The sequence below is a fragment of the Denticeps clupeoides genome, chromosome 1 (assembly GCF_900700375.1).
Source record: "Denticeps clupeoides chromosome 1, fDenClu1.1, whole genome shotgun sequence".
Classification (NCBI taxonomy): domain Eukaryota; kingdom Metazoa; phylum Chordata; class Actinopteri; order Clupeiformes; family Denticipitidae; genus Denticeps; species Denticeps clupeoides.
The window spans coordinates 22591633-22615111 of NC_041707.1; the positions used below are offsets into that span (position 1 = coordinate 22591633).

The 23479-nt window shown below is 41.7% G+C and overlaps 1 protein-coding gene across 4 annotated transcripts in view; it reads left to right on the plus strand.

Annotated features, from left to right (window-relative positions):
• Nucleotides 1–23479, plus strand: part of svep1 (sushi, von Willebrand factor type A, EGF and pentraxin domain containing 1) — a 65732-nt gene that overhangs the window by 31174 nt on the left and 11079 nt on the right. For 3 of the 4 annotated variants that reach the window (XM_028987797.1, XM_028987883.1, XM_028987948.1), the window contains exons 8-42: nt 53–171; nt 399–528; nt 849–956; nt 2126–2257; nt 2464–2655; nt 2963–3084; nt 3228–3330; nt 3449–3655; nt 3775–4008; nt 4377–4538; nt 4935–5096; nt 5381–5542; nt 5695–5783; nt 5888–5984; nt 6217–6330; nt 6550–6663; nt 6814–7015; nt 7096–7253; nt 7951–8152; nt 8297–8472; nt 8600–8724; nt 9934–10057; nt 10275–10445; nt 10629–10802; nt 10891–11010; nt 11087–11263; nt 13108–13192; nt 13308–13499; nt 13585–13752; nt 13900–14572; nt 14647–17393; nt 18007–18235; nt 18321–18476; nt 18657–18720; nt 18801–18980. In XM_028987797.1, coding sequence (XP_028843630.1) covers nt 53–171; nt 399–528; nt 849–956; nt 2126–2257; nt 2464–2655; nt 2963–3084; nt 3228–3330; nt 3449–3655; nt 3775–4008; nt 4377–4538; nt 4935–5096; nt 5381–5542; nt 5695–5783; nt 5888–5984; nt 6217–6330; nt 6550–6663; nt 6814–7015; nt 7096–7253; nt 7951–8152; nt 8297–8472; nt 8600–8724; nt 9934–10057; nt 10275–10445; nt 10629–10802; nt 10891–11010; nt 11087–11263; nt 13108–13192; nt 13308–13499; nt 13585–13752; nt 13900–14572; nt 14647–17393; nt 18007–18235; nt 18321–18476; nt 18657–18720; nt 18801–18980 — 8370 coding nt within the window. The remainder of the gene's footprint in view (nt 1–52; nt 172–398; nt 529–848; nt 957–2125; nt 2258–2463; nt 2656–2962; nt 3085–3227; nt 3331–3448; nt 3656–3774; nt 4009–4376; nt 4539–4934; nt 5097–5380; nt 5543–5694; nt 5784–5887; nt 5985–6216; nt 6331–6549; nt 6664–6813; nt 7016–7095; nt 7254–7950; nt 8153–8296; nt 8473–8599; nt 8725–9933; nt 10058–10274; nt 10446–10628; nt 10803–10890; nt 11011–11086; nt 11264–13107; nt 13193–13307; nt 13500–13584; nt 13753–13899; nt 14573–14646; nt 17394–18006; nt 18236–18320; nt 18477–18656; nt 18721–18800; nt 18981–23479) is intronic. The other variant, XM_028987964.1, reaches the window with a different exon arrangement.

A 23479-nucleotide genomic window follows, 5' to 3' on the forward strand; every position in this document is an offset into this window, starting at 1 on the left:
TGTATATTGATTTTTGGCTTATCTGTAATGTTGGTCTTTGTGACTCTTTCAGATGCAGAGCCTCCGTGGATCCAGTGTCCAGAGGACATCACTACAGAGACCAACAAGCACCAAGGGTCAGCCAGCATCAGCTGGAAGACACCCACTGCTCACGACAACTCAGGGGAGGAGGTTGGCTCATACTCACCCCATCTCCAGTGTTGAAAATGACTTTATCTAGAAGAATAATCTAAATGAGACAAGATGATCCTTTATTAGTCCCAGAAGTGGATATGTACATATATTTGTTGTGATGATGAGAAGAGACTAAGCTAGAGCTTTTTTGGATAGAGCTTAATTGGATAAATACTTTTACATACTAATAGGATCTTTCATCCTATACCTTGTTGAACCCACAGGTCACGGTGCAGGTGACACCAATTTTAAACCTGCCCCAGCTGTTTCCAATCGGGGTGGAGATGATAACCTACAGTGCTGTGGATCGGACTGGGAACAAAGCTAACTGTTCTTTTTCTGTGACAGTGATGGGTTTGTACTTTCAAAGTCATTTATCACTATTATAAATGCTACTTTGCATTTTTCAGATGTATTATAAATTAAGTAACACAAGCAGATCAAGCTTTTGTAAGTTCTATGGATTTACAACATGTTCTTACTGCATATGACTGCACATGCTACAATGCAAAAACAACAATTCATAGTTTAACAGTTTTAGATGTTGAGAATCAGGATTAAGCATCACTAGCTGTGAGTATATAAATAAAACAATTGAAGGTCAGTACGAGATAAAAACTTTTACATGTGGCTACATATTTTGCCTAACAACATGTCCTGTGCCTTTACTGTAGATATGGAGCCCCCTTTGATTGACAGGTGCAGGTCCCCTCCCCTGGTCCAAGCAGTAGACACTGAGACAGTTGTCTTCTGGGAAGAGCCTCAGTTTTCGGACAACTCAGGTATACGCCCGGAAAGTGTGACAGAAGCCTGTGCAATCTCACAGGTTTAGGCAGGGCCTGGAAAAGAGCAGTCAGGGCTGAGTTATGGCTCTGTCATTGCTGGCTGAACGACCGTGAGAAACCACACTCACAATGGTGATGCTAATACCTTTACAGTGTGTGGAGCTAACACAGATGGATCAGGAGTAAAATATGGCAGACACATTATTATTTTGGTTTCTCTCCTTCTCGTCAGTCTGTTGGTATGAACAGTTTAGAAATGCATGGAATCTAGAAAGCCAGGGGTTATTGTCCATTACAGAAGCAACCAGGAAATGATACTGACTGGGGTGAAGAAACTTCTAAATATTACATTAGCCAAAATAATGCCCACATAGCACAGCTTTACACTCTCGTACATATACTGGGCCACGTTACACTCGTTGTGTCTGTGGCCTTTCTGTGACCTACACTGCTAAACAGAAAAAGACTGTGGTAACCCCAAGCCAAGACAGCAGGCTGACACCCAGAATGTCTCTGACGTTAGCATGTTTTTTTTTCCATGTACAGCCAGTGTAGCAGCCACTATATTTAGTATCCATGATTGGGGAGACACCAGCATTCCCAAGGCCAGACAGCCCTGTAATAAACCAGACCCTCTCTCACTACACTTCTGTACAAAGCAAGCAGTCATGCAACAGAACGCAGAAGCAGTTCTCTCTCGCTCTCTCTCCCTCTCCCCCCCAAAGTCTCTCACCATCCCTCTGCTGTGGGTTTAAAGCAAGCAGACACCAGCAATTACTGGCAGAAGACATATTAATTTGGTCCTAGATGATGACGGAATAAGCCGCTTTCACGTGTCAACATATTCTTATAGTCACAGCTAACCAGTATGCCTTATTGTTGCACACACATACAAGGACAAAGGTCTAGCATTTAGGATCTTAAATTTTAGTGTGGAACGGACTGCCTTTTTCACCTCCAAATCCATTTAGGCAGGTGATTTAATTTGATTAAATAACTTAACTGTTTGAAACCATCCAAAATTGTGAAAAATAACAGGAAACTGTTGATGAAAACATGTTTATGTCCTTTATATGTTTCTGAATTTCTGTGTTTTTTCACATAAATCTCACATAAGTGAGAAATTTGGGAGTTTTGAGCATTGCTTTTATTGTGATTTATCAAAGGAGCACCTCTTAACATCTCCAGTAGCCACATTCCTGGTTCTCTGTTTCCTGATGGAGAAACATCAGTATTTTACACAGCTACCGATCCATCTGGCAACAACCGCACCTGCGAACTCATCATCACTGTTCAAGGTACAGGAGTTTATTATTTCTATCTCACAACAGTTAACATAATGATGGTTGTGTCTGTCAATTGTGATGAGATTTAGTTAGAGCAACTCAAGGATGTCAGTTTGAACTGATAGATCAGGACGTTGGCCTTTCATGACAGGGAACTCCAACACAATGGTGTTGTTGTTAGACCATCCTTTAACTTCTGATCCTTTGATCTTATCCAGGATTGAAGTGTGAGCAGCCCTATGTCCCGGTAAATGCTGACTTTTTCTGCACTGAGTTGGAGGCAGGGGTGAACTGTACGCTGCACTGCAGAAGTGGGTACAGCTTCACAAAGGACGCTGTCCAGAGCTACTTCTGCCCCCACAACGGGGTGTGGGATCCACCCCATTCTCCTGACCGCCCCGACTGCTCCCGTGAGTTGGTGGCTGCCCATCATTCATCATTTATTAACCCTTCCTTAAAAAACCCTTTAAATAAAATGTTATTGTTACAATATTTGAGTCAGAAGTGTACAGAAGGGTGCTGTGCTTGCTTTGCATCACAATGACAATTACTTCACTTATATTTTTTTTCACATGATGATATACAGTAAAAACTTGTTCAAGTTGAATTTGAAGTACATGTTGAAGTTTAAGTAAATTACTCAGGATGTCTTATTCAGTAATTTTCATTGATCTATAAATTATCTAAGGCTTAACATGGACCCTCTTTTCATCCTAGTTAACCGAATAGCCAACAATGGTTTCAAGCCATTTGAGATGTTGTTCAAAGCCTCTCGCTGTGATGATTCAGACATGCTAAAGTCTTTTTCTGGAGACTTCAAAGTTGCCCTAAAGGAAATGGTAAGAGCAAACAGCGACATATTTCTCAAAAACACTTGGTTGCAATATAGTTTTTAAGGGTTTAAATTGCTCTCATTTTTCTTCAATGCTCAAATAAATTGCACAGATGTTGCCTAAAATCTTCTTTTTGTTTTGTTCTTTAGATCCCTATGTTTTGCAGTGGGTCGGACGTTTCTTGTAACCTGGAAGTGATGTCACAGGGCCAATGTTTAGAGTATGACTACTATGAAAATGGGTTTGCAATTGGTTAGTCAAACCTTTTTCATTTTCTCTACGTGTTATTTGCCTTTTCCGTTATAAAGCATTCTGAGAAGATATGTGTCAGTCAACAGCAGAATATTTAGCTTTTGATTCATGTCGGCAGGACCTGGAGGGTGGGGCAATAACTGGGGTTCTCAGAATGGACCGGACTATACCTACTTTGACTCTGGCTATGCCACTGACCGCCAGGGTCCCCCCATGCAACAAGATGCCAGGTTCCACCGCAGCCATCGTCTCAGGGCAAAACGGCATCGTAAGATCACTGGGCCAACGAGGGACCAGAAGATCCAAATATACTTTAACATTACTGGTAAATAATTTATATTGGTCTTTATAAGTGGGTATGGTTTTCTTCCAGTTACCACTTCAGTTAATAGCACCAATCTTAGTTGTTTGGAGTTGTCACTTAATCAGGCTCAAATCTCCCAGCAAACATCCCATTGCCCTTGACAAGGAATGACTCAATGGAGGTGGCCAATCAGAAGCGACTCCTTAGGACTCTGGAACTGTTGACCAATCGTCTGAAGAGGACTCTGAGTAAACAGCCACTATCCACATTTCATGTGTCTTCTGAGATGATTGTGGCCGACCCAAAATCCCTGGAGAGCAAAAAGGCCACGCTATTCTGTCGGCCAGGTTCGATGCTAAAGGGTCGAATGTGTGGTGAGTATCTCTTATGTGGAGGGTATGCTGTAAACGATGTGCTTGAATAGTGCTTGAACTTGTAATGAAATCCTTGATAAATTTGGTTGGGTTGGGTTGGGTTGTGTTGGGTTGCCTGTCCATTCCATTATGTGAAAAATAAGATCTTGAGGGACAAACTTTGTACAAAACAATGAACCAAGGTTGTGCCAGTCAGTAGATAAGATTTTTCAGTTTGGTGATTCTGATGGTTACTTTGTGGCATACAACCATGAGGCAGTAAGTTTAGTTCCTACTCACAACTACATTTTGGAGATATTTTCTTGATTGACAGCTTGTATCTTCATGACAGCTAAGGGCCATTACTCATGCTTTGCTTTGTGATTTAGTCCAGTGCCCTCTTGGGACATACTACTCTCTGGAGCACAACGAGTGTGAAAGCTGCTGGATTGGTTCCTACCAGGACCTGGAGGGTCAGTTGGAGTGTAAGGCCTGTCCAGATGGTTTCTCCACTGCATACCTGCACTCCCGCAGTGAGGCAGAGTGTAAAGGTGAATTATCACGCAGCTTTATGGAATAAAATGATTTTCTATCCTTCTTACATTCTTTCCATAAAGAAAAAAAGCCCAGGATCACTTCAGCTTTTTGACCATATACACTTTATGCATTGCATCATTAAGATAAACTTCCATTTCTCACATTGTACAGCACATGATCAAAATGCATTTGAATTTAGAATTTTACATTTTTAGCATAACCAGTAGAAACACTTTAACCAAACTTGAATACTGGGTATGGTCCACAATATAGATGGTGCTTATAATGCACTTAACATAATTCTGAGCAAGACTACGAACTGAAATTACATAAGTGCTCTTCACAGTATGCGCAAAGTTGTTGGATAACAGTGAACAACCACGGGTGCATCCTCTTCTGTCTGGTTTTAGCACAGTGTAAGCCTGGCAGCTCTTCACGCAGTGGGCTAGAGACGTGTGAGTCCTGCCCACTGGGTGAGTACCAGCCAAACTTTGGGTCCAGACATTGCCTGCTGTGCACAGCAGGCACCTCCACCATCAACCGGGGTGCTGTGGACATGGACGAGTGTGGAGGTAAGGAACATGGGTAGGTTTTGGTACTAGATGCTACAGGAAAAAAACTAAATAATAGTTATTTTTAGAAATTTAGTCAATGTCTTTCTAGATGTTTTGCTTATGTTGAAGTGTAACCTGAAGCTTGAAAGTTGTTACAATGATGCTGTTTGTAAGTGTAATTAACCACATTACAAAGAGTTAAACTACAACCAAAATACTCTCCTGTTGGAACATACACAGCACACTAGATCCTTCATAATTAATCTTCTTTTTATCTGCTCTTCCAATGTTTTTTCCAACAGTGCCATGTTCTGCGGGTCACTTCTCTCGTACAGGTCTTGTGCCCTGTTACCCCTGCCCTCAAGATTACTATCAGCCTGAAGAGGGACGGTCGTATTGTCTCTCATGCCCCTTCTATGGCACCACCACAGTGTCCGGCGCCACAGCTATCCAGCAATGTTCAAGTAAGCCAGGGCAGCCCACTGAACAGGGAGCAAAATGAGGAAATCACTGGCCTGGGCGAGGGGAAAAAAACAATCTTTTCCAGAGCTGACGTCAGGAATTATACTCTCTTCCTCTTTGTGCGTGTCTCTCTCTCACAATCATTGTACTTCAGGTTTTGGCTCCAGTTTCTTGCCAAAGGAAGAAAGTGTTACTTCAGCCCCTGAAGTGGACTTGAAGCCTGACTATCAAGCCAGCAGTCAGGTTAGTTTGATTCCAGGAGCTTTAATGGTGCCCTGGCTGGAACTGCTGTATGTAAAACATTGTCTGGGTTCGGGTAAAAGATTCTTGTTCTTGGTCTCATGCAGGCTTTCCATGAATGTTTTCTGAACCCATGTCAGAACAAAGGAACATGTATAGAAGTTGGCGTGGGCTACATCTGCACCTGTCAGCCAGGATTTACAGGTAGGAGGGCAGCACTCTCCATTTTATCTTCTCCAGAGTACCAGGGGGGTTAATCCATTAATCCATTTCATGTGAATGATTGATTATTTTTGCATTAAGTGAGATAATTTTAGTAGTGATGTTTTCTGGACATTTGCAACCGTTTCCAATCTGTTGCTCCATCATTCTGGGAATATCAAGGCAGTATCACAGTGCTGAACAGATGATGTCTGCATGATGGCTTCTCCCACAGGAGCAAAGTGTGAGAGTGACATTGATGAGTGCGATTCCACTCCATGCCAAAATGGTGGCATTTGCCAAGACGGGATGGGAGACTTCCAGTGTCAGTGCCAGCCTGGCTATGTAGGTATGGCACTGAAAACTCTTCTGCCCCTACGCTACCCTGCATAGTAACATTTATTGTCTCACACAAAAACGGTGTAAGAACAGAATGGTGCACTCAGTTTAGCATGCAGCAGCATAGTAGGATGTCACCAGAGATGTCTAACAGAGGATTTTCCAAACTGTCAATCATTTATATTGGTGCATATTCTGCTTGACCTAAACCGTTATATGTTGCTTATAGGGCAGCTATGTGAGGCTGAAGTAAATGAGTGCAGCTCCTCGCCCTGCCTAAATGAGGGTGTCTGTGTGGATGAAGTCAACAAATTTACTTGCAGTTGCACAGATGGGTTTACAGGTCAGCGAAGCTCCTTTTTTACTCTTCTCTTATTTATCAATTTATCAAGGGGAAGAAATGTTAATTTAGTTGCAATTAGTTAGTTTAGTTAATAAAGTAAAAAACAGAACAGTATCAATATGCAACTTTTGTTTTTGTATATGTTTAAAGGATCTAATTGTGAATTGGAAATCAACGAGTGTGCATCCAGCCCGTGTAAAAATGGAGGTGAATGTAGGGATATGGCAGGGGGCTTTTCCTGTGCCTGTGTTCAAGGATTTACCGGTGTTACCTGTGAGCTCAACATCAATGATTGTGACAGCAACCCCTGTCTGAATGGAGGAAGCTGCCAGGATGGTGTCAATGACTTTAGGTAAAAGTGGCAAGACGGTTTTGAAACTTTTATAGGTTTGCAGACAACGAGCCACTAAGTGAATGTATGTTCACATGCAGCTGTGAGTGTCCTGGTGGATACACTGGCCATCACTGTGAGGTGGACGTGGATGAATGTGACCCCGACCCGTGTTTGAATGGAGCCACGTGTCTGGACAAACCTGGTGCCTTCACTTGCCGCTGCCCCCCTGGGTTCAATGGAACCAGGTGTGAGACAGGTATAGACACCACAGTGAAAGAGCAGAGGGGAAAAAGAAAGAGACAAAATAAGCTGCAACATAGCATTTGATGCTATGAATAAAAGCTGTTAAAGGAAATTATTGCTTTCGAACAGCATTAAGGACCATGCATTATCAGTGAAGCAGGAAAGTGATACAGACAGGAAAAAAGAGGATGATAAATATTATATTCCATTAAAACAGTGCACAGAGAGCATATAGTTATGACAAGAACCTTAACAATCTTGCATTATTCCTGAGTGTCAAATGTGACACTGTGGTTTCATTTCATGTCAATACAGAAATTCATTTAACTGAGATTTAACAAAAAGAATTAGTCAAGTGAAATCTGTCCAGAAGTGGCCAGTCTAATTCAGGGGCCAGTTGTGTTTTTTTTTCCTTCATAGATTTTTTTCTTTTGAAGGCTGTCACCTCTAAGCATATGTAAATTAGATGGTCTAGTTTAGCACTCTCTGTCACCAGGATGTATTGAATTTTGGGGTACGTTGGTCCCATTGGAAAAGAGGGATGCAGTGCTGGACCAAGTTTGAAAGAACCTCAGAATTGGTATAACCTTTATGCATTTGATCTTCAAATTCACCATTGAAAGGAAACACCATGCTTTGATAATTAGGTAAAAAAAAGTTTGTTTACAAATGTAGTAGCTCCTGAGCAAAGCTTCTCCTAATTCCTTCAGAAATGTCCTCTTCATTCAATCTGGACTTTGAGGTGTCTGGTATCCATGGTTTTGTGATGATGGATGGACTCATGCCCACCCTGACAGCAATCACCTGTACATTCTGGATGAGGTCATCAGATACAATCAACTATGGCACACCAGTCTCCTATGCTGTAGATGGAGGGATTGACAATGCTTTTTTGCTAATTGACTACAATGGGTGAGTCTTTGTGAAACAACACAATCACCAACAACACCAATAATCATTTTACAAATCAATTTAATAAGCAATTTTGATAGAATCATTAGAAATGTGTGTTTATGTCGGATGTGTTTCTATGTCTATGTTTAATTTGTCTGTCAGTTGGGTTCTGTACGTGAATGGTAAGGAGCGCATCACTGACTGCCCAGCAGTGAATGATGGCCGCTGGCATCACATTGGTGTGTCGTGGCGTAGTGAAGATGGCGACTGGCGGGTTTACATTGATGGAAACCCCACAGATGGCGGGAAGAACTTGTCCATTGGCACCACCATCCCAGGTGTAGTGCCATTCTCATCCAGAATGCCACTTATCATACACTGCATCATTCAAATTATATAAATGATAATAATTGCAAACAAGGAATATCTAATGAAATTATGTAACATGGACAAAACCTTTTGAAGGAGGAGGAGCCTTGGTTTTAGGCCAAGACCAGGACCAGAGGGGTGAGGGCTTTAACCCTGTGGAGTCGTTTGTGGGATCTCTCAGTCAGCTCAACATTTGGGACCACGTCCTCTCTTCTCAACAGGTTCATCCATTAAGCAACTAGATACATGGTGGACTGGAGTAAAACTATATTGAAAATAGTCTATATGCAATATGTACTAAAACTGTCCTGTCCCCTTATGTATCAGTCAAACGTTTGGACATTCCTTCACAATCAATGGTTCTTTATTTTCTACATTGTAGATTAATATGGCTGCATAATTGGCTGCTTTCCTTCTCTACAACTCATCCCAAACCCTCTCAATTGGGTTTAGGTCAGGTGATTTTGGAGGCCAGGAAATCTGATGCAGAACTCTATCACTCTCTTTCTTGGTTATATAGCCTTTACACAGCCTGGAGGTGTGTTTTGGGTCATTGTTATGTTGAGAAAAAAAAAAGATCCCGCTAAGTGCAAACCCCCATACCATCACATGCTCCATGCTTCACAGTGGGAGCCACACATGCATGTGCTAACATCCATTCCTTGTGTTTCTTGGCTAACTCTCTTAAACTTGTTGTTCTTCCTCAGAAAACCAAACTATATAACTATATATACTAACCAATCTAATCTCCTCTGTACAGTTGATGTTGAGATGTGTCTGAACTCTTATGTGGGCTCTAATCTGAGGTGCTGTTAATGTGTGATTTCTAAGGCAGAGGGAACTTTTGGTCTTTCTTTCATGGGGTGGTCCTTATGACAGCTAGTTTTTTCATAGCATTTTAATGAACTTTGCAACTGCGTTTGTTGATATGTTTACATTTTCTAAATGTACAGATTAACTAATGAACTGTGGTTTCTCTTTACTTTGCTTAGTGGTTTCTTTTCATAATGTGGATTAGAACACTAGTCAAAAAATGCTATTCACAAGACTAACCCTACCTCTGCACAACACAACTGATGGTCTCAAACACAAAAAGAAGGCAAGGAATTAACTCTTGACAAAACAAACCTGTTAACTGAAAACAGTGCAAAGATTTCATTCTGTGCAAAAGCTGTCATCAAAGCAATAGGTGGCTACTTTGAAGAATATGTTCTGTTTTAACACTATTTTGTTTACCTCATACTTCCATGTGTGGTCCTTCAGAGTTTGGAGGTTGTCAGTATTCATTTACAATGTAGAAATAAATAATAAAAAAAGAAAAAACATTGAACGAGAAGCCAAGTCCAAACCTTTGACTGGTACTGTATGCATTAGATGCTTGTTAGATAGGAAAGTGTTACTAGCATCCCACCCTTCTTCTTTGTCACCAGATCAGGGCTTTGGCCAGCAGCTGCCCTGATGATCTAGCTAGAGGGAATGTGTTTGCATGGCCAGATTTCCTTGAAGGGGTCACAGGAAGAGTGAAGGTTAACCCCAACTGCTTCTTCTGTGCAGGTGAGTACATGAAGCATTAATGAAACACAATGTTAAACACAATTTCACAATGTGTCCTCTGCATTTAACCCATCACCTTGGTGCCGAGGGAGCAGTGTATAAGGATTATATATATATATTTGTTAATTGCTGTTATATTCTGATGATCATTTTACATTTTGTTTACAAAAACCATATGTTGAGCTACATTATGCCACTTTTTCTCTCATGATGGTAGACTGCCCCCTGCTGGATCATGCTGTTCCTTACCTCCGTGCCTCCAGCCTGGCAGTAAGTCCGGGGTCTCAAGTGCACCTGTCTTGTGATCCTGGGTTCTACTTGGTGGGAGAGCCTTTGCAAAAATGCCTTAACCGCGGGAAATGGAGCCACTCCCTGCCACGTTGTGAAAGTTAGTAACAAGTGTGAGAATTTCACACATATTTATTAGAAACAATATATCAATGTTTTACTAGTGTTCAGATACTGCACTATTTGGTCTAACCTGCTTGATACTTCATAAATGATCAGATAACTATAGATGACTAGAAAAATACATTTAAAACAAGCTTTCTTAACCTTGTGTGTTGTACAGGAGTGAATTGTGGGGTGCCACCCCCTTTGGAGCATGGCATCCACAGGGCTTCAGACTCCTATGCTGGAAGTTCTGTGGTCTACCAGTGCAGACCTGGTTTCTATCTACTGGGGGAGCCAAAAATGCTTTGCACCAATAGTGGGAAGTGGGCCGGAAACCCCCCTGCATGCCTGGGTGGGATATATATCCATTACAATATTGCAAATCTGAGTGTGAAATAATGAAATTGTGGCTGATGTAATAATGTGTGTGTCTTTTGCAGATGTGGATGAGTGTGCACTAGGCTCTGATTGTGACGAGCATGCCAGTTGTCAGAACGCTGATGGGTCACACATCTGCACTTGCATCTACCCCTACAGTGGAGATGGAAGGAACTGTACAGGTGAGACACTGTCCACCCTGACAACAACAAGATCTACCGTTTCCTCATCTCACTGGTTGTTTCTGTGCTTCATCAGAGCCAGTAAAATGCAAGAACCCTGGAAACCCAGAGTTTGGACACCGTGATGGCAGCATCTTCATTATGGGCAGCGTGGTGGTGTTTACCTGTGAAGAGGGCTATGAGTTGATTGGCTCAAGTCATGTCACATGCTCTGAGGCAGGAACATGGGATAGGGAATTACCATACTGCAGAGGTGAGCCTACTAAATTGAAAGAAAAACATAAAACATATGCTTTTTGTGGGTGATTGTGGTGTTTCAAAATGAAAAATAATTCCTAATTATAATAAATTTGTAATAATTTACATTTCAATATTTAAATCTTGGTAATATGGTAATAAATCATGATATGGTAATAAATCATATAACATGAGTATTATGCATCTTTAGACAATATTGCGCCATATTTGTGTAACCCTTTTATTAATTTTATTTTTGTTTGCCAAAGGCAATCCCAGACGTGTGCATTATTATGTGCATGTGTAGCTGCATATCTTATTCCACTAGATGGTGGTGTCTATCAATGTATGTTCATTGTTACTGGTTAAAACACATCAGTGAAAAATGTGCTCAAGTTCGGTGACAGTTTTATGATAAGCATTAGCTTTATAGATATCATGTACATTTACATTTACAACATTTATCAGACACCCTGATCCAGAGTGACTTGCAATCAGTAGCTACAGGGGCAGTCCTCCTGGAGCAACTTCGGGTTAAGTGTCTTGCTCAGGGACACAATGGAAGTAAGTGGAATTTGATCCTGGGTCTCCCAGTTTTATACAGGTAAGGAGCTGATATTGGGAGCTTCTCAACTTGTCATCTTTATAAAAACACATGTCCATAGAATCAATAAATCTATCCAGATTCTGCACCATGGCCTAGACAAACGAGCTTTCCATGGATATCAGGGAGACAAGATTGTGAACCTACACAAGGCTGGAATTGGCTACAAGACCATCACAAAGCAGCTGGGTTAAAAGGTGTCATTGGATTGGTGCAATCATTTGCTAATTTAAAAACCATAAAATACCTGCCAATCTCAAAGCAGCTGGGACTATAATCACCAAGAAAACAGTTGGTAACACACTATGCCGTGAAGTTACAAGAGACATCTGAGTGGTTTGCTCACACTGTAGCAGGTATTTTGGCCCATTTTTCCATGCAGATTTGGGTACAGATTCAGATTCTCTATTGGATTGAGGTCTGGAGACTGACTAGGCTACTCTAGAACCTTCATCTTTAATGCTCTCACTGATTGAAGGAGGTTTTTTCCCCATTCATCATTTTTCCCTTTTTCGTAATATGGATCAGTCATCCTGTCTCCTTTTGTTGATATTCTGCCAATCCTCTTCTGCATCATCCATATGGTGGATGACAAACTTTAGACGGGCCTGGACATGTGCTGCCTTTCGATCGCACTAGGATTTTAATCCACAATTTTCACAGATTCAGCTTTCAAAGACTTTGTGGTCTGAAACCACAGTCCCTGAGCAAGACACTTAACCCTGAGTGTCTCCAGAATTACTGTCCCTGTAGCTACATGTTGTAAGTTCTTGATAAGGGCATCTGATAAATGTCATAAATGTAAATATATTATCATTTTAATAGTTATCAGTGGCAGAGTAATTAACGACATTCTACTAAAAAGTGATGTCAGAAGTTGACCTGAAAGGAATTGATTTGGAATTTAGAACTACAACAAACCTTAAATACATATGAAGGAAAATTATTTTGTACATTTACTCAAGTAGAAATTTAACTGGGGGACTTTTACTGGGGTAAAATTTTACCCTGGGTAACTCTACTTTTACTCAAGTACATAGTAAAATGTAGCTATGAGGTTTCAAATCAGAACAATACCTGTCCAAATGTCCAAATAAAAATTACACAAGGCCCATAGCCTTATGATTATCAAGATAGCTATGAATCATAGGAAATCTGCAAAACATATATATTATTTCTAGAGCCTTTATTGTATTTTTAGTTGTTTATTCACAAAACATGAAGCAGTTGAATTAAGTGTATATTCTTCTTTGCAGCACTTTCTTGTAGGCGACCTTCTGTACCACAAAATGCAATCATCAAGGGTACAAATTTCACTGTCACAAGCAAGGTCTCTTTCAGGTATCACTGTGAGTTCTAGAAGTAACACTGAAACTTATTCACTTTACATAAGACACAAAGACTGTAGGAAATGATAAATGAATGAACATTAACTAGCATTTCATTGCCTATGTAGCTGCAACAAAGGCTTTTTACCAAAGGAGTCTGTAGAGATTCAGTGTTTGTCCAGTCTGAAGTGGAGTAGGGCACCTCCTGTCTGCAAACCTGTAACCTGTGATGATCCACCAAATGTTGACAAAGCAAATTTTACCCTGAATGGAAAAGAATACCTGTCAACTGTGATATATACATGTAAAGAAGGGTACAGGTAAGGTATTCATTTAATTATCATGAATCACTAACTGATTTCATCTGGACCTGAATAAGGGAGTAATAGACTTGCTGTCTTTAAGATTGCAGGGCCCTGCTGAACTTCTGTGTGAGGCCCTAGGAGAGTGGGCCTCACCACCACCTTTATGTGCTAGGGTGAACTGCAGGGACCCTCCTGTTCTAAAAGATGCTGTGACCATAGGGGACAACTTCACCCTGGGCAGCCAAGTGCACTACATCTGCAAAGAGGGGTAACTACAGCTCAACACAGAAGATCTTCATGAGGTTATATTCCTAGTCTTGCTGTAGCTATAGATAAAGTTGTATTTATGTATATGGTTTTTTGGGAAGGGGATTCTGTTTTCTATGTGTTTATTTTTATTTTTACCTGACCTCAGATACATACTGTTGGGAGTAGAGAATCGAGAATGCCTTTCCAGTGGTGAGTGGAGCAACAGTTCTGCCCAGTGTGTCCCCCGTTCCTGTGGCCCACCTCCGAATATTGACTATGCCCTACCTCAAGCAAGCCACCAGCTTTTTGGTGATACTGCTATTTACTTCTGCACTGATGGCTACACTGCAGGCAACAATACCAAAATGCTTTGCAATGCCAAGGGTTTGTGGGCGCCACCTGATGGCCAGGATATACCACACTGCATTGCAAATTTCTGTCAGAGGCCTCCTGATCTGTCCCATGCCATACTGGACTCAATTAACAAGCCCAAGTATGCCAGTAACACAGAGGTGAGCTACAAATGTGAGGAGGGCTTCATGCTCAACAGCACTGGTATGCTCAAATGTATCATGGGAGGTGAGTGGGTGCCCTCGCCTCTCAGTGTGGCTTGTGTTCCTGTTCGCTGCTCGAAACCAGAAGGCATTGAAAGAGGACATGTCAGCGGAACCAACTACAGTTTTGGTGCCATTGTTGCCTACACCTGTGAAAAAGGCTTTTTTATTCGGGGTGAGAAAAGAAGAACCTGCAAAGCTAATGGGGAATGGGGTGGGGTTCTACCCACATGCCAACCCATTAACTGCTCCTACCCCCCATCACTAAGACAAGGTTACATCAGGGTAAGCATGTATTATTGTCTAAAGTGATGATTATTTTCTGTTTTTCCTTTTTTGTTAACAACTCCTTTTTTCAGGATCCACAAAGGCGAAGTCATTATGTATATAACAGTAAGATTTCATATGCCTGCAACGAGGGATACCGTTTGATTGGAAAAGCTGAGCGTGTATGCCAGGCCAACCGACAATGGTCCAGTGATACCCCAGTTTGTGTTCTCCTCACATGTGATCATCCACCAGATATCAAGAACGGACTCTATCAAGGATACAACTTTCAGGTTGGCAGCAAGGTGGTGTATGTCTGCAAAGAGGGCTATGAATTAACTGGCGATGCCATCTGGACGTGTTTGAAGAATGGCAAATGGGATAAGACAGAGACACCACGGTGCTCACCAGTTCAGTGCCCTGAACCTCCACTGGAAGAGAACCACTTGGTGCTGCGAAATCTGTACTCGGACTCAGGAACAGTAGAGTTATCCTGTGAGGAAGGCTATGTTCTGCATGGCTCCAGCACCCTCCGCTGCACCCCATCTCAGGAATGGAATGACTCTTTCCCAGTCTGTAAGCAAGTTTTCTGTCGACCACCTCCAGAGATTCCTTTTGGCGACCCATTACCAGCATCTTCATATTATGGCAGCGTGGTCACTTATTCATGCATGGATGGGTTCCACCCAGGGAAAATATCCACAGTAGTTTGCAAGGCTGATGGACAGTGGAGTACACCTACACCGGAGTGCAGCCCAGTTGAGTGCCCACAGCCTTATGAAATCCCTAATGGTATAGTGAATGTACAGGGTCTTACGTACCTTAGTAGTGCTCTCTACAGCTGCAAACCTGGGTACAACATTGCTGGCAATGCCACTATCCTTTGTGGACAGAGTGGACAATGGATTGGAGGGGAGCCAGTTTGCCATCCTGTTGAGTGCCCCCTACCAAAAGAGATCACCAACGGCATGGTTGCCTATTCCCAGCTGGAGTTCAGTCGTTCTGTTACTTATTCCTGCCAACAGGGTTATCGTCTTGAGGGTCCCAAAACACTGACCTGCTTGGAGACGGGCAAATGGGATCAGGAAGTACCCACCTGTAAACAAATTTACTGCAGTCCTCCCCAGCCCATTGACAATGGTTTTGTTGAAGGTCTGGACCATAAATATGGAGTGACCATTTTCTACAGCTGCTTCCCAGGATTCCAACTGGTAGGAGAAAACAACTTGATCTGTCAGGAAAATGGCTGGTCAAGTGCTATCCCTGTTTGTGTACCCACTGACTGTGGTCTGCCACCACATATTGATTTTGGGGATTATCAAAAAGTGCTTGACCCAAGTGCTGAGCTCAGTGAAGTAGTAATCCCTAACCATTCATCCACCACATCTCTGAATCATTCTTCTGTGGCTGACACAAGCTACCTACATGGCACTGCTGTTACTTACCGTTGCCACCCAGGCTATGAGATTACTCAAATAGTTGTACTAGTCTGTCAAGATGATGGTACATGGAATGGCACATCTCCACATTGTGTCCCTGGTGGGTGCAAAATACCCCCAACTCCTGACCATGGCACAGTTACCATAACTGACACAGTGTTAGGCAGCCTAGTGGAGTATGGCTGTCAGGAAGGATACGAGCTGGAGGGTCAGAGTTTGCGCCAATGTGTCTCTGGCAATCGTTGGAGTGATGCACCACCCATATGCAAGCTGGTTTCTTGTGGACACCCAGGGGACATTGCTGGAGGCATAGTTCTGGGGACCTCATTTGTCTTTCAGGCAGTGATCCACTATGAGTGCCTTCCTGGATTCATCCTGCTGGGCAGTGGCACAAGAACATGCCAGGCAGATGGGAAATGGAATGGTAAAGATCCGCAGTGCAAAGCAGTGTCTTGCGGACAACCTGTATTTCCTAGTGACGTCTTAGTGACAGGACAGGAGTACACATTTAGTAAAAAAATTGTGTTCAATTGCATGTCTGGCTTTACTCTAAAAGGGGATTCTGTCAGCATCTGTTTGTCAAATAGTACTTGGAGTCATGCTAACCCTTCATGCCACCCAGCTTTCTGCAGTGATCCTCCACCTATAACCAATGGACGAATCATAGGGGCTGACTACAGCTACAAAGGCGAGGTTGTATATGAGTGCAACAAAGGCTACACTCTCTCAGGAGGTTCTAGAAGAATATGCAATGAAGATGCATTATGGAATGAACCACCACCCCAGTGTGATATAGTTACATGTGACCCTCCAGAGGACATCAGCCACGGGTACCTTAATGGGTCAAGTTTTATGTTCCAGGATGTGGTGGAGTACATTTGTTTTCCTGGGTATGAGGTTGTGGGCAGCCCAGTTTTACGCTGTGCAGAGGATGGTGCTTGGGTTGGAACAGTACCTGAGTGTCGTCCTTGTGTGTGTTCCCCCCCTGTACTTAAATTTGGAGCAGTTCTGGGTCGTGAACACAACTGTGGCGATCAAGTCTGGTTCCGTTGTGATGAAGGCTATAGGACTCTTGGGCCTACAAAGTCTGTTTGTGAACAAGGAGGAGTCTGGAGTCCAGGTGTGCCTATCTGTTCCCGGGGCAGATGTTCTTCTACTCCACCTACTGTGCCTAATGCTGTATTTCAGGGTGGCAGTGCCATCCCTCCAGAAACAATCACTTATGGGTGCAGACCAGGCTACAGGCTTAGGGGTTCTCCTCACATCAATTGTGGGAGAGGAGGGAAGTGGGCTGATCCTCGGCTGTCATGTGAACCAGTATCATGTGGAGCCCCTCCCTACATTACAAACACCCAGACTGTTGGAGAAACATACACTTTTGGAAGCCAGGTACAATACAGGTAAGCTGCCATATATATTTCTTTTAAATTGCATTAAAATACGGGACTAAAACTTTGTATTGTGAGACATAATGAATATTAATTTTAAGGCTTTTGAGGATAGATTGTTTTTCACAAACCACATGATCACATATTTCTATTGGTCTCTATATATTTTAAGTAGTAGGTTCATACACATTGCCACTTGTAACCAGAAATTCATGTATCTGAAATGGCAAGGAAATGGCAGACATATTTTAATTGAATAGGTTTTGCAAGATATTAAAGCCCTGCAGTAAGTACACTAAGTTGTATGTCTTAAGTAGGAACATGTAAGCACCTCCTATACACCATATCAAATAACTCCACCTTCATTTAAATGTCTTTCTTTACTGTATGAGCACCTCCCATTTCAAAGCTCATTTTCACTGAACATGCCACATTGTGCCATGCATGAATCTAACATTAATAATCCTTGGTCAAAAAGAATTGTTCATATAAATACAGAAACATACACTGCACTTTAGACTTCTTTTGTCATAACTACCCCAAAACCAGAAAGTAATTATTGAATTTCAGCAAATATGAAAAGAGGTCAACATGAAGCTTATAAAAATGCTTTATTTATTTGCAGGTGTTTAGAAGGTTTTGAGCTGGTCACACAGACAGACAAAGTGATCTGTCAGAGTGATGCAACATGGTCCAAACACAGCATTCAGTGTCAGCCAACACCTTGTCTCCTCCCTGCCAACATCACACAGGTTGTAGTCACAGGAGAGAACATCACCCTAGTGGGTGGCACAGTTACCTTGTCCTGCAAGACAGGATTTACACTTCAAGGGCCTGCATTCTCCAAATGTGAAGTAAGTAGTAACATGGGTGTGTACATCAAAATAGAAACATGCCTTTTTGATGAGCCATTAATTTCTTAATTCCCTCTGGGTGTAGTTTGGAGGAATCTGGTCTCCCACCTTTTCATCCAAATCTTGTGTACCTGTGACATGTGGAAAACCTCTTTCCCTTCTTCATGGGATGGTTGAAGCCACTGGTCACAGTTATGGGGACAGGGCTGTCTACAGCTGTCTTTCAGGATATGAAATGAAGGTACTGAATTTTATTTTGCTGTGTGTTTGTGTTGCTGAAAGGGTTTAATGTCTGCTGTCATGTTAATGACACTTTAACATTAAATTATTTATACACATTTTTCTAAATAATTTTTTGAGGTGTGCTTGGAAATGTGACTGCATGACTCGTGGTGGTTTGTCTCTTGTATCTCTTTTCCAGGGGGACTCATTATTAACGTGCCAGAAAGACAGGACATGGAGTGGAAATCCTCCTGAGTGTGTTGGTAGGGATTTTTATGGTGTCCATATTTCAGATTTTAGGATGTTTGAGACTACTCAGACTTCACATCTGTCTTTCATTCAGAAGCCCATAAGAGTTGTGAAAACCTTCCTGAGTTTCCAAAAGGCAGCATAGTGGAAAAGAATGCATCTGATGGACGTGCACTCAGCTTCCACTGCAATAAAGGTTACAGTTTGCTCGGGGCGCCCTTGGTCAAATGTATGCCAAATGGCTCCTGGAATGCTCCGTTTCCTGTCTGCACACGTAAGTTAAACACCCTAAAATTTACACTACTACAAATTATCCAGTTTTGCAATTAGGATTTTTACAGAGATTAATCATTCGTGGTACTGCTTTGCTATATGCTAATGTTTTATTCTTTTGCCACCCAATTTTTTAAGTTGCCTGAATACATAAAATAGGACAACATACAAGCAGAATGAATATACATGAAATCTAAAATAAATAGTAGATACTACATTTAATTAATTTTAATGTCTACCAACTGCATGTAATACTGCACCTTTCCACTGAACGTTCCAGTTTGTACACTAGTATATACTGCACAAACACTTTTTCTTGAGTGCTTGTTTAATGTTTTACTTTGAGATGTCATCTTACTACAAGACCTGGCACCTGATTACCACTCTACATGGGCAGAGATTTGTGACAGTAGAAACTGAAATTGAATTGAATATTTTTTTATCTGAATTTCTCAAACTGAAATTGAATTGTATGTATCACTCCCTCCAGGTAATACACAACACCGCAGTTCATCAGTCACAGATGTATTTATTCCTTCGTTACACTTATCCGCCAATTCACCATAAAATCCGTCAAACTCACTGGTTGCACGTAACCGTGAGGGAATGAGTTCGCTTTAGAAACAAAACTTAAGAAGAAACACTTCCCAACATCTTCTTCCTCTTCTTTACAGCTTACTTTCACTTCTTTATGCCTTTTTTAATTAACGGCTTCTCCTAGCTTCTTAACCTTTTTCTGCATCACTTAAAGGTGACTGTGTGCAACACGGAATGTAACATGGTTCCTACCCGTAAAGGAAACAATGTTTATAAAATGAAGAAAATAAATAAACACAATCAATTAAACAAACTGACATAATTTACATTTATGGCAGTTAAACTCCCACCAAATCTCATCCCTGCTCATTTGAACCCTGAAGCTATGAACATTTACTTCGATTCAACACATGCTTATTCTGCTTCAACCAGTAGAACTGTTTTTTGTACTGGCCTATCAAGATAAACTAACTTAGATGCGCGTTTTCCCTGTTTGTCTAAGGTTGAGTCACTAATCAACAGCTTTACCTTTCTGACCCTTCCATCAGAGCTGGGATACACCTCTGTGACTCTTGCTAGTCTCCAGTGATTTCGTGGAGCACTGTCGTCTTGAAGTATAACAATGTCTTTAACCTTGGTATTTCTGTTATCCCTTTGCCATATCTGTCTTTGCTGAAGGTTAAGAAGATACTCCCTTTTCCACCTTGTCCAAAACTCATTTGCTAAGAACTGCACCTGATGCCATCTCTTACGCAGGTATAGATCTTGACTCACAAACTGACCAGGGGGTGGCAATATTATGTTAGAATAACATAAGGAGAATGTGATTTGGTGTGAGTGGTTCAAGACTTGTTGGATTATTTAAGTGCTCTGTTGTCAGGGGTCTGCTAATTATAATAGTTTATTTTACTTTACTTTACTTTATTTAGCAGACGCTTTTATCCAAAACGACTTACAAGAGGAAGACACCAGCAATTCTCGTTCGATTTCTATAGAATATTGAGTTTACAAACTAAGAGCCCTGATAAGGCTCAGACTTGTCAGTGGAGAGCATGCTCAGAGATTGTTAGGTGCTAGATGAAGAAAAATTATAATGTATCACTTACAGCAAGGTTCTAAGTGAAGCACTGTCAAGTCTTCTAGCAGACTGATCAAGGATTGCTGTTAGAACACTTCTGATTGTCCTTATTTGTCTCTCCCATATTCCTCCCATATGGTTTGATGATGGGGGATTCGTTACAAATTCGCAGCCATATTCCTTCAACTGTTTATGATCCAAGTTCTTCATTGTGTCCATGAATTCTCCTTTTGCACCCACAAAGCTGGTACCTTGATCACATCTCAACTGTCTTACATTCCCACGTATTGCAATGAATGCACGCAATGCATTGATGAAAGCATGTGAACTAAGGTCATCAAGCATTTCGATATGTATGGCACATACAAGTGAAATGAAGACCATACTTCTTCAGTTCCTTTCTTACATCCTTCACATAGAATGGTCCAAAGCCATATATGCCACAATATGTGAATGGAGGGGTCATTTCCATTCTGTCCTTTGGCAAATCTGTCATCATTGGATATTGTGTTCCTGCTATACTTCCTGCATGTGATGCATTTATAGATGTGTGAGGTAACTGCACATCCAATGACCCATATCCCATTGGATCGCAATTCATTTACAGCCACAGCTCTTCCTTGATGCTGTACTTTCTCATAATGATGCTTGATCAGTAAAGAAGACACGTGACTTGTTTTTGGCAGAATGGCAGGATGTTTAACATGTGGATGAAGACCAGATCTTATGAAGGGTCCACCTACTCTCAGCACACCCTGCTCATCCACAAATTGACTTAATTTGTGTAGCTTGTTTGCTTTGTCTTTAGATGTTATGTCCTTGCATTGTTGTAAATCTTTGCTTCTCTTTTTCATCTGATTATGAAAAGTTCTGCTTCTCGTCTTTCTTCAACACTTGTACTTCCATTTAGTTTAGGATTAAGACCTTTGACTTGCTTAGCATGACATTTAAGACAAGCAATAGCTTTAACAGCTCTTCTCCAGTCAGAAAACTTAGTCAGGCGGTCCAACAATGTTCTATATACCTTTGTGCTGGTGTTGAACACCTGAGCCTTTCGAAGCTCTGGATCATTATCACTAACCTCTTCCACCTTAGCATCACTTGTCGGTAGCTCCTTATCCCATAGAAAATCTGATCCAGTAAACCAATTTGATCTACTGATTTGAGCTGATCTACTGATAGACCTCTCAAAGCATGATCCGCTGGATTGTCTTCGAACTGCACATGATGCTATTGCTTGGCATCTGTGGTGGACTTGATCTTTTGGATTCTATTTGCCATGAAAATGTCTGGCATCATTATTAATATATCCTAGAACAACTTTCGAATCAGTCCAATAATATTCTTGAAGTTTGTCTATTTTAAGCTAGTTTTTTAACACAGCACCTATCCTAGCAGTGACCACTGCTGCGGATAGCTCAAGCCGCGGAACTGTTATAACCTTAGTGGGGGCAACACACGCTTTCCCCATGACAAGTTAGCAATGAACATTGCCATTGGTGTTGACATCTATGAAGTTTGCTGGTATGTAGCACCTCTTGATCTTTACTTGAGACAAGTTTTGGAGATCTTGTAGCCATGATTGCCACTGTAGTCTGAGCTCTTCTGAAAGTGGTTCATCCCAACTAGCTTTCTCTCGACACAGCTATTGCAAAATTAACTTTCCACGTAGGACAAATGGTGCTACGAAACCCAAAGGATCGTAGATGGCTGCTGTGGATAGCACTCCTCTTCTCGTCATTGGGTGTTTCTTGACAGTAACTCTGAACTGAAAGTCATGAGAGGATACACACCATTGCACCCCAAGTGCTCTTTCCAAGAGTGGCTCCCTTAAATCTATGTCCAGTTCTTTCACACTGTCAGCACACTCTTCCTGTGGTATTGAATCCAATACCTTCTTGCTGTTGGAAATGAACTTATGTAGTCTAAGCTTGCCTGCACTGCAGATCTCTCTCGCTTCCTTGATCAGCTTGATTGCCTCAGCATCAGACCTTACACTCACCAGTCCATCGTGAACATAAACATTTCTTTGGATGAATTTAACAGTGCTTTGGATAAATTGATCCTGACCTTCTGTGGCTAGATGTTTAAGTCCAAAATTGGCACAGCCTGGTGAGGAAGCTGCTCCAAATAAATGGACTTTCATCCGAAAAACTGATGGCGGAGATCCCCATTCTCCCACCACTTTGTGAATCTAACAGAGCATAGACGAGGACTTCTTTGTTTGAATCACTTAGCATGGACACATAAACAGGAACTATCCGTGAAGTCTGAACCCTACTGGATGTAGTATCGCTGAACCCTATTGGTGTTCAGTGGTGTCTTGTGGTTGTGGCAATTGTGGCTTTCTTTCCTTATTGTAACTTGCCTCATTATATTCTTGTTGTTTTGAGCGATCCTCATGTAGGCAAGTGGGGTGGCGTTTTGAGCAGGTGTCGCAGACCATCCGGCTGCTGCAATTCTTGGATTGATGGCCAGGACTCAAACAGCCGAAGCACGGTTTCTCACTCTGAATGAACTTGATTCGATCAGCAACTGGCTTTGTGGTTAGTCTGCGGCACTTGTGTAAGACACGTCCGGTTTTCTTACAAAACACACATGTTCTTCTCAGTAGTGTTAGTTGTAAAGATTTTCGCACTTGCTGCTTGGTTCTTAGAGGTCACTACATTCTGAGGTTTAGACCTTGTCTTTTCCGGCTCCCCTTGCCGCAAAGCATAGTAAGATGTAGCAGGGTTACAAGCAATATGAGCCTCCATTGTAAGGAATGTTACAAAATACTTCAAATCTGGGAACCTTCCACGCTACAGCTTGTACTGTGTGGCTTTCCGGTTCCATTTGTTGCTTAACCAGTCAGGCAACTTGCCTGTCAGTTTTTTATTTTCAAC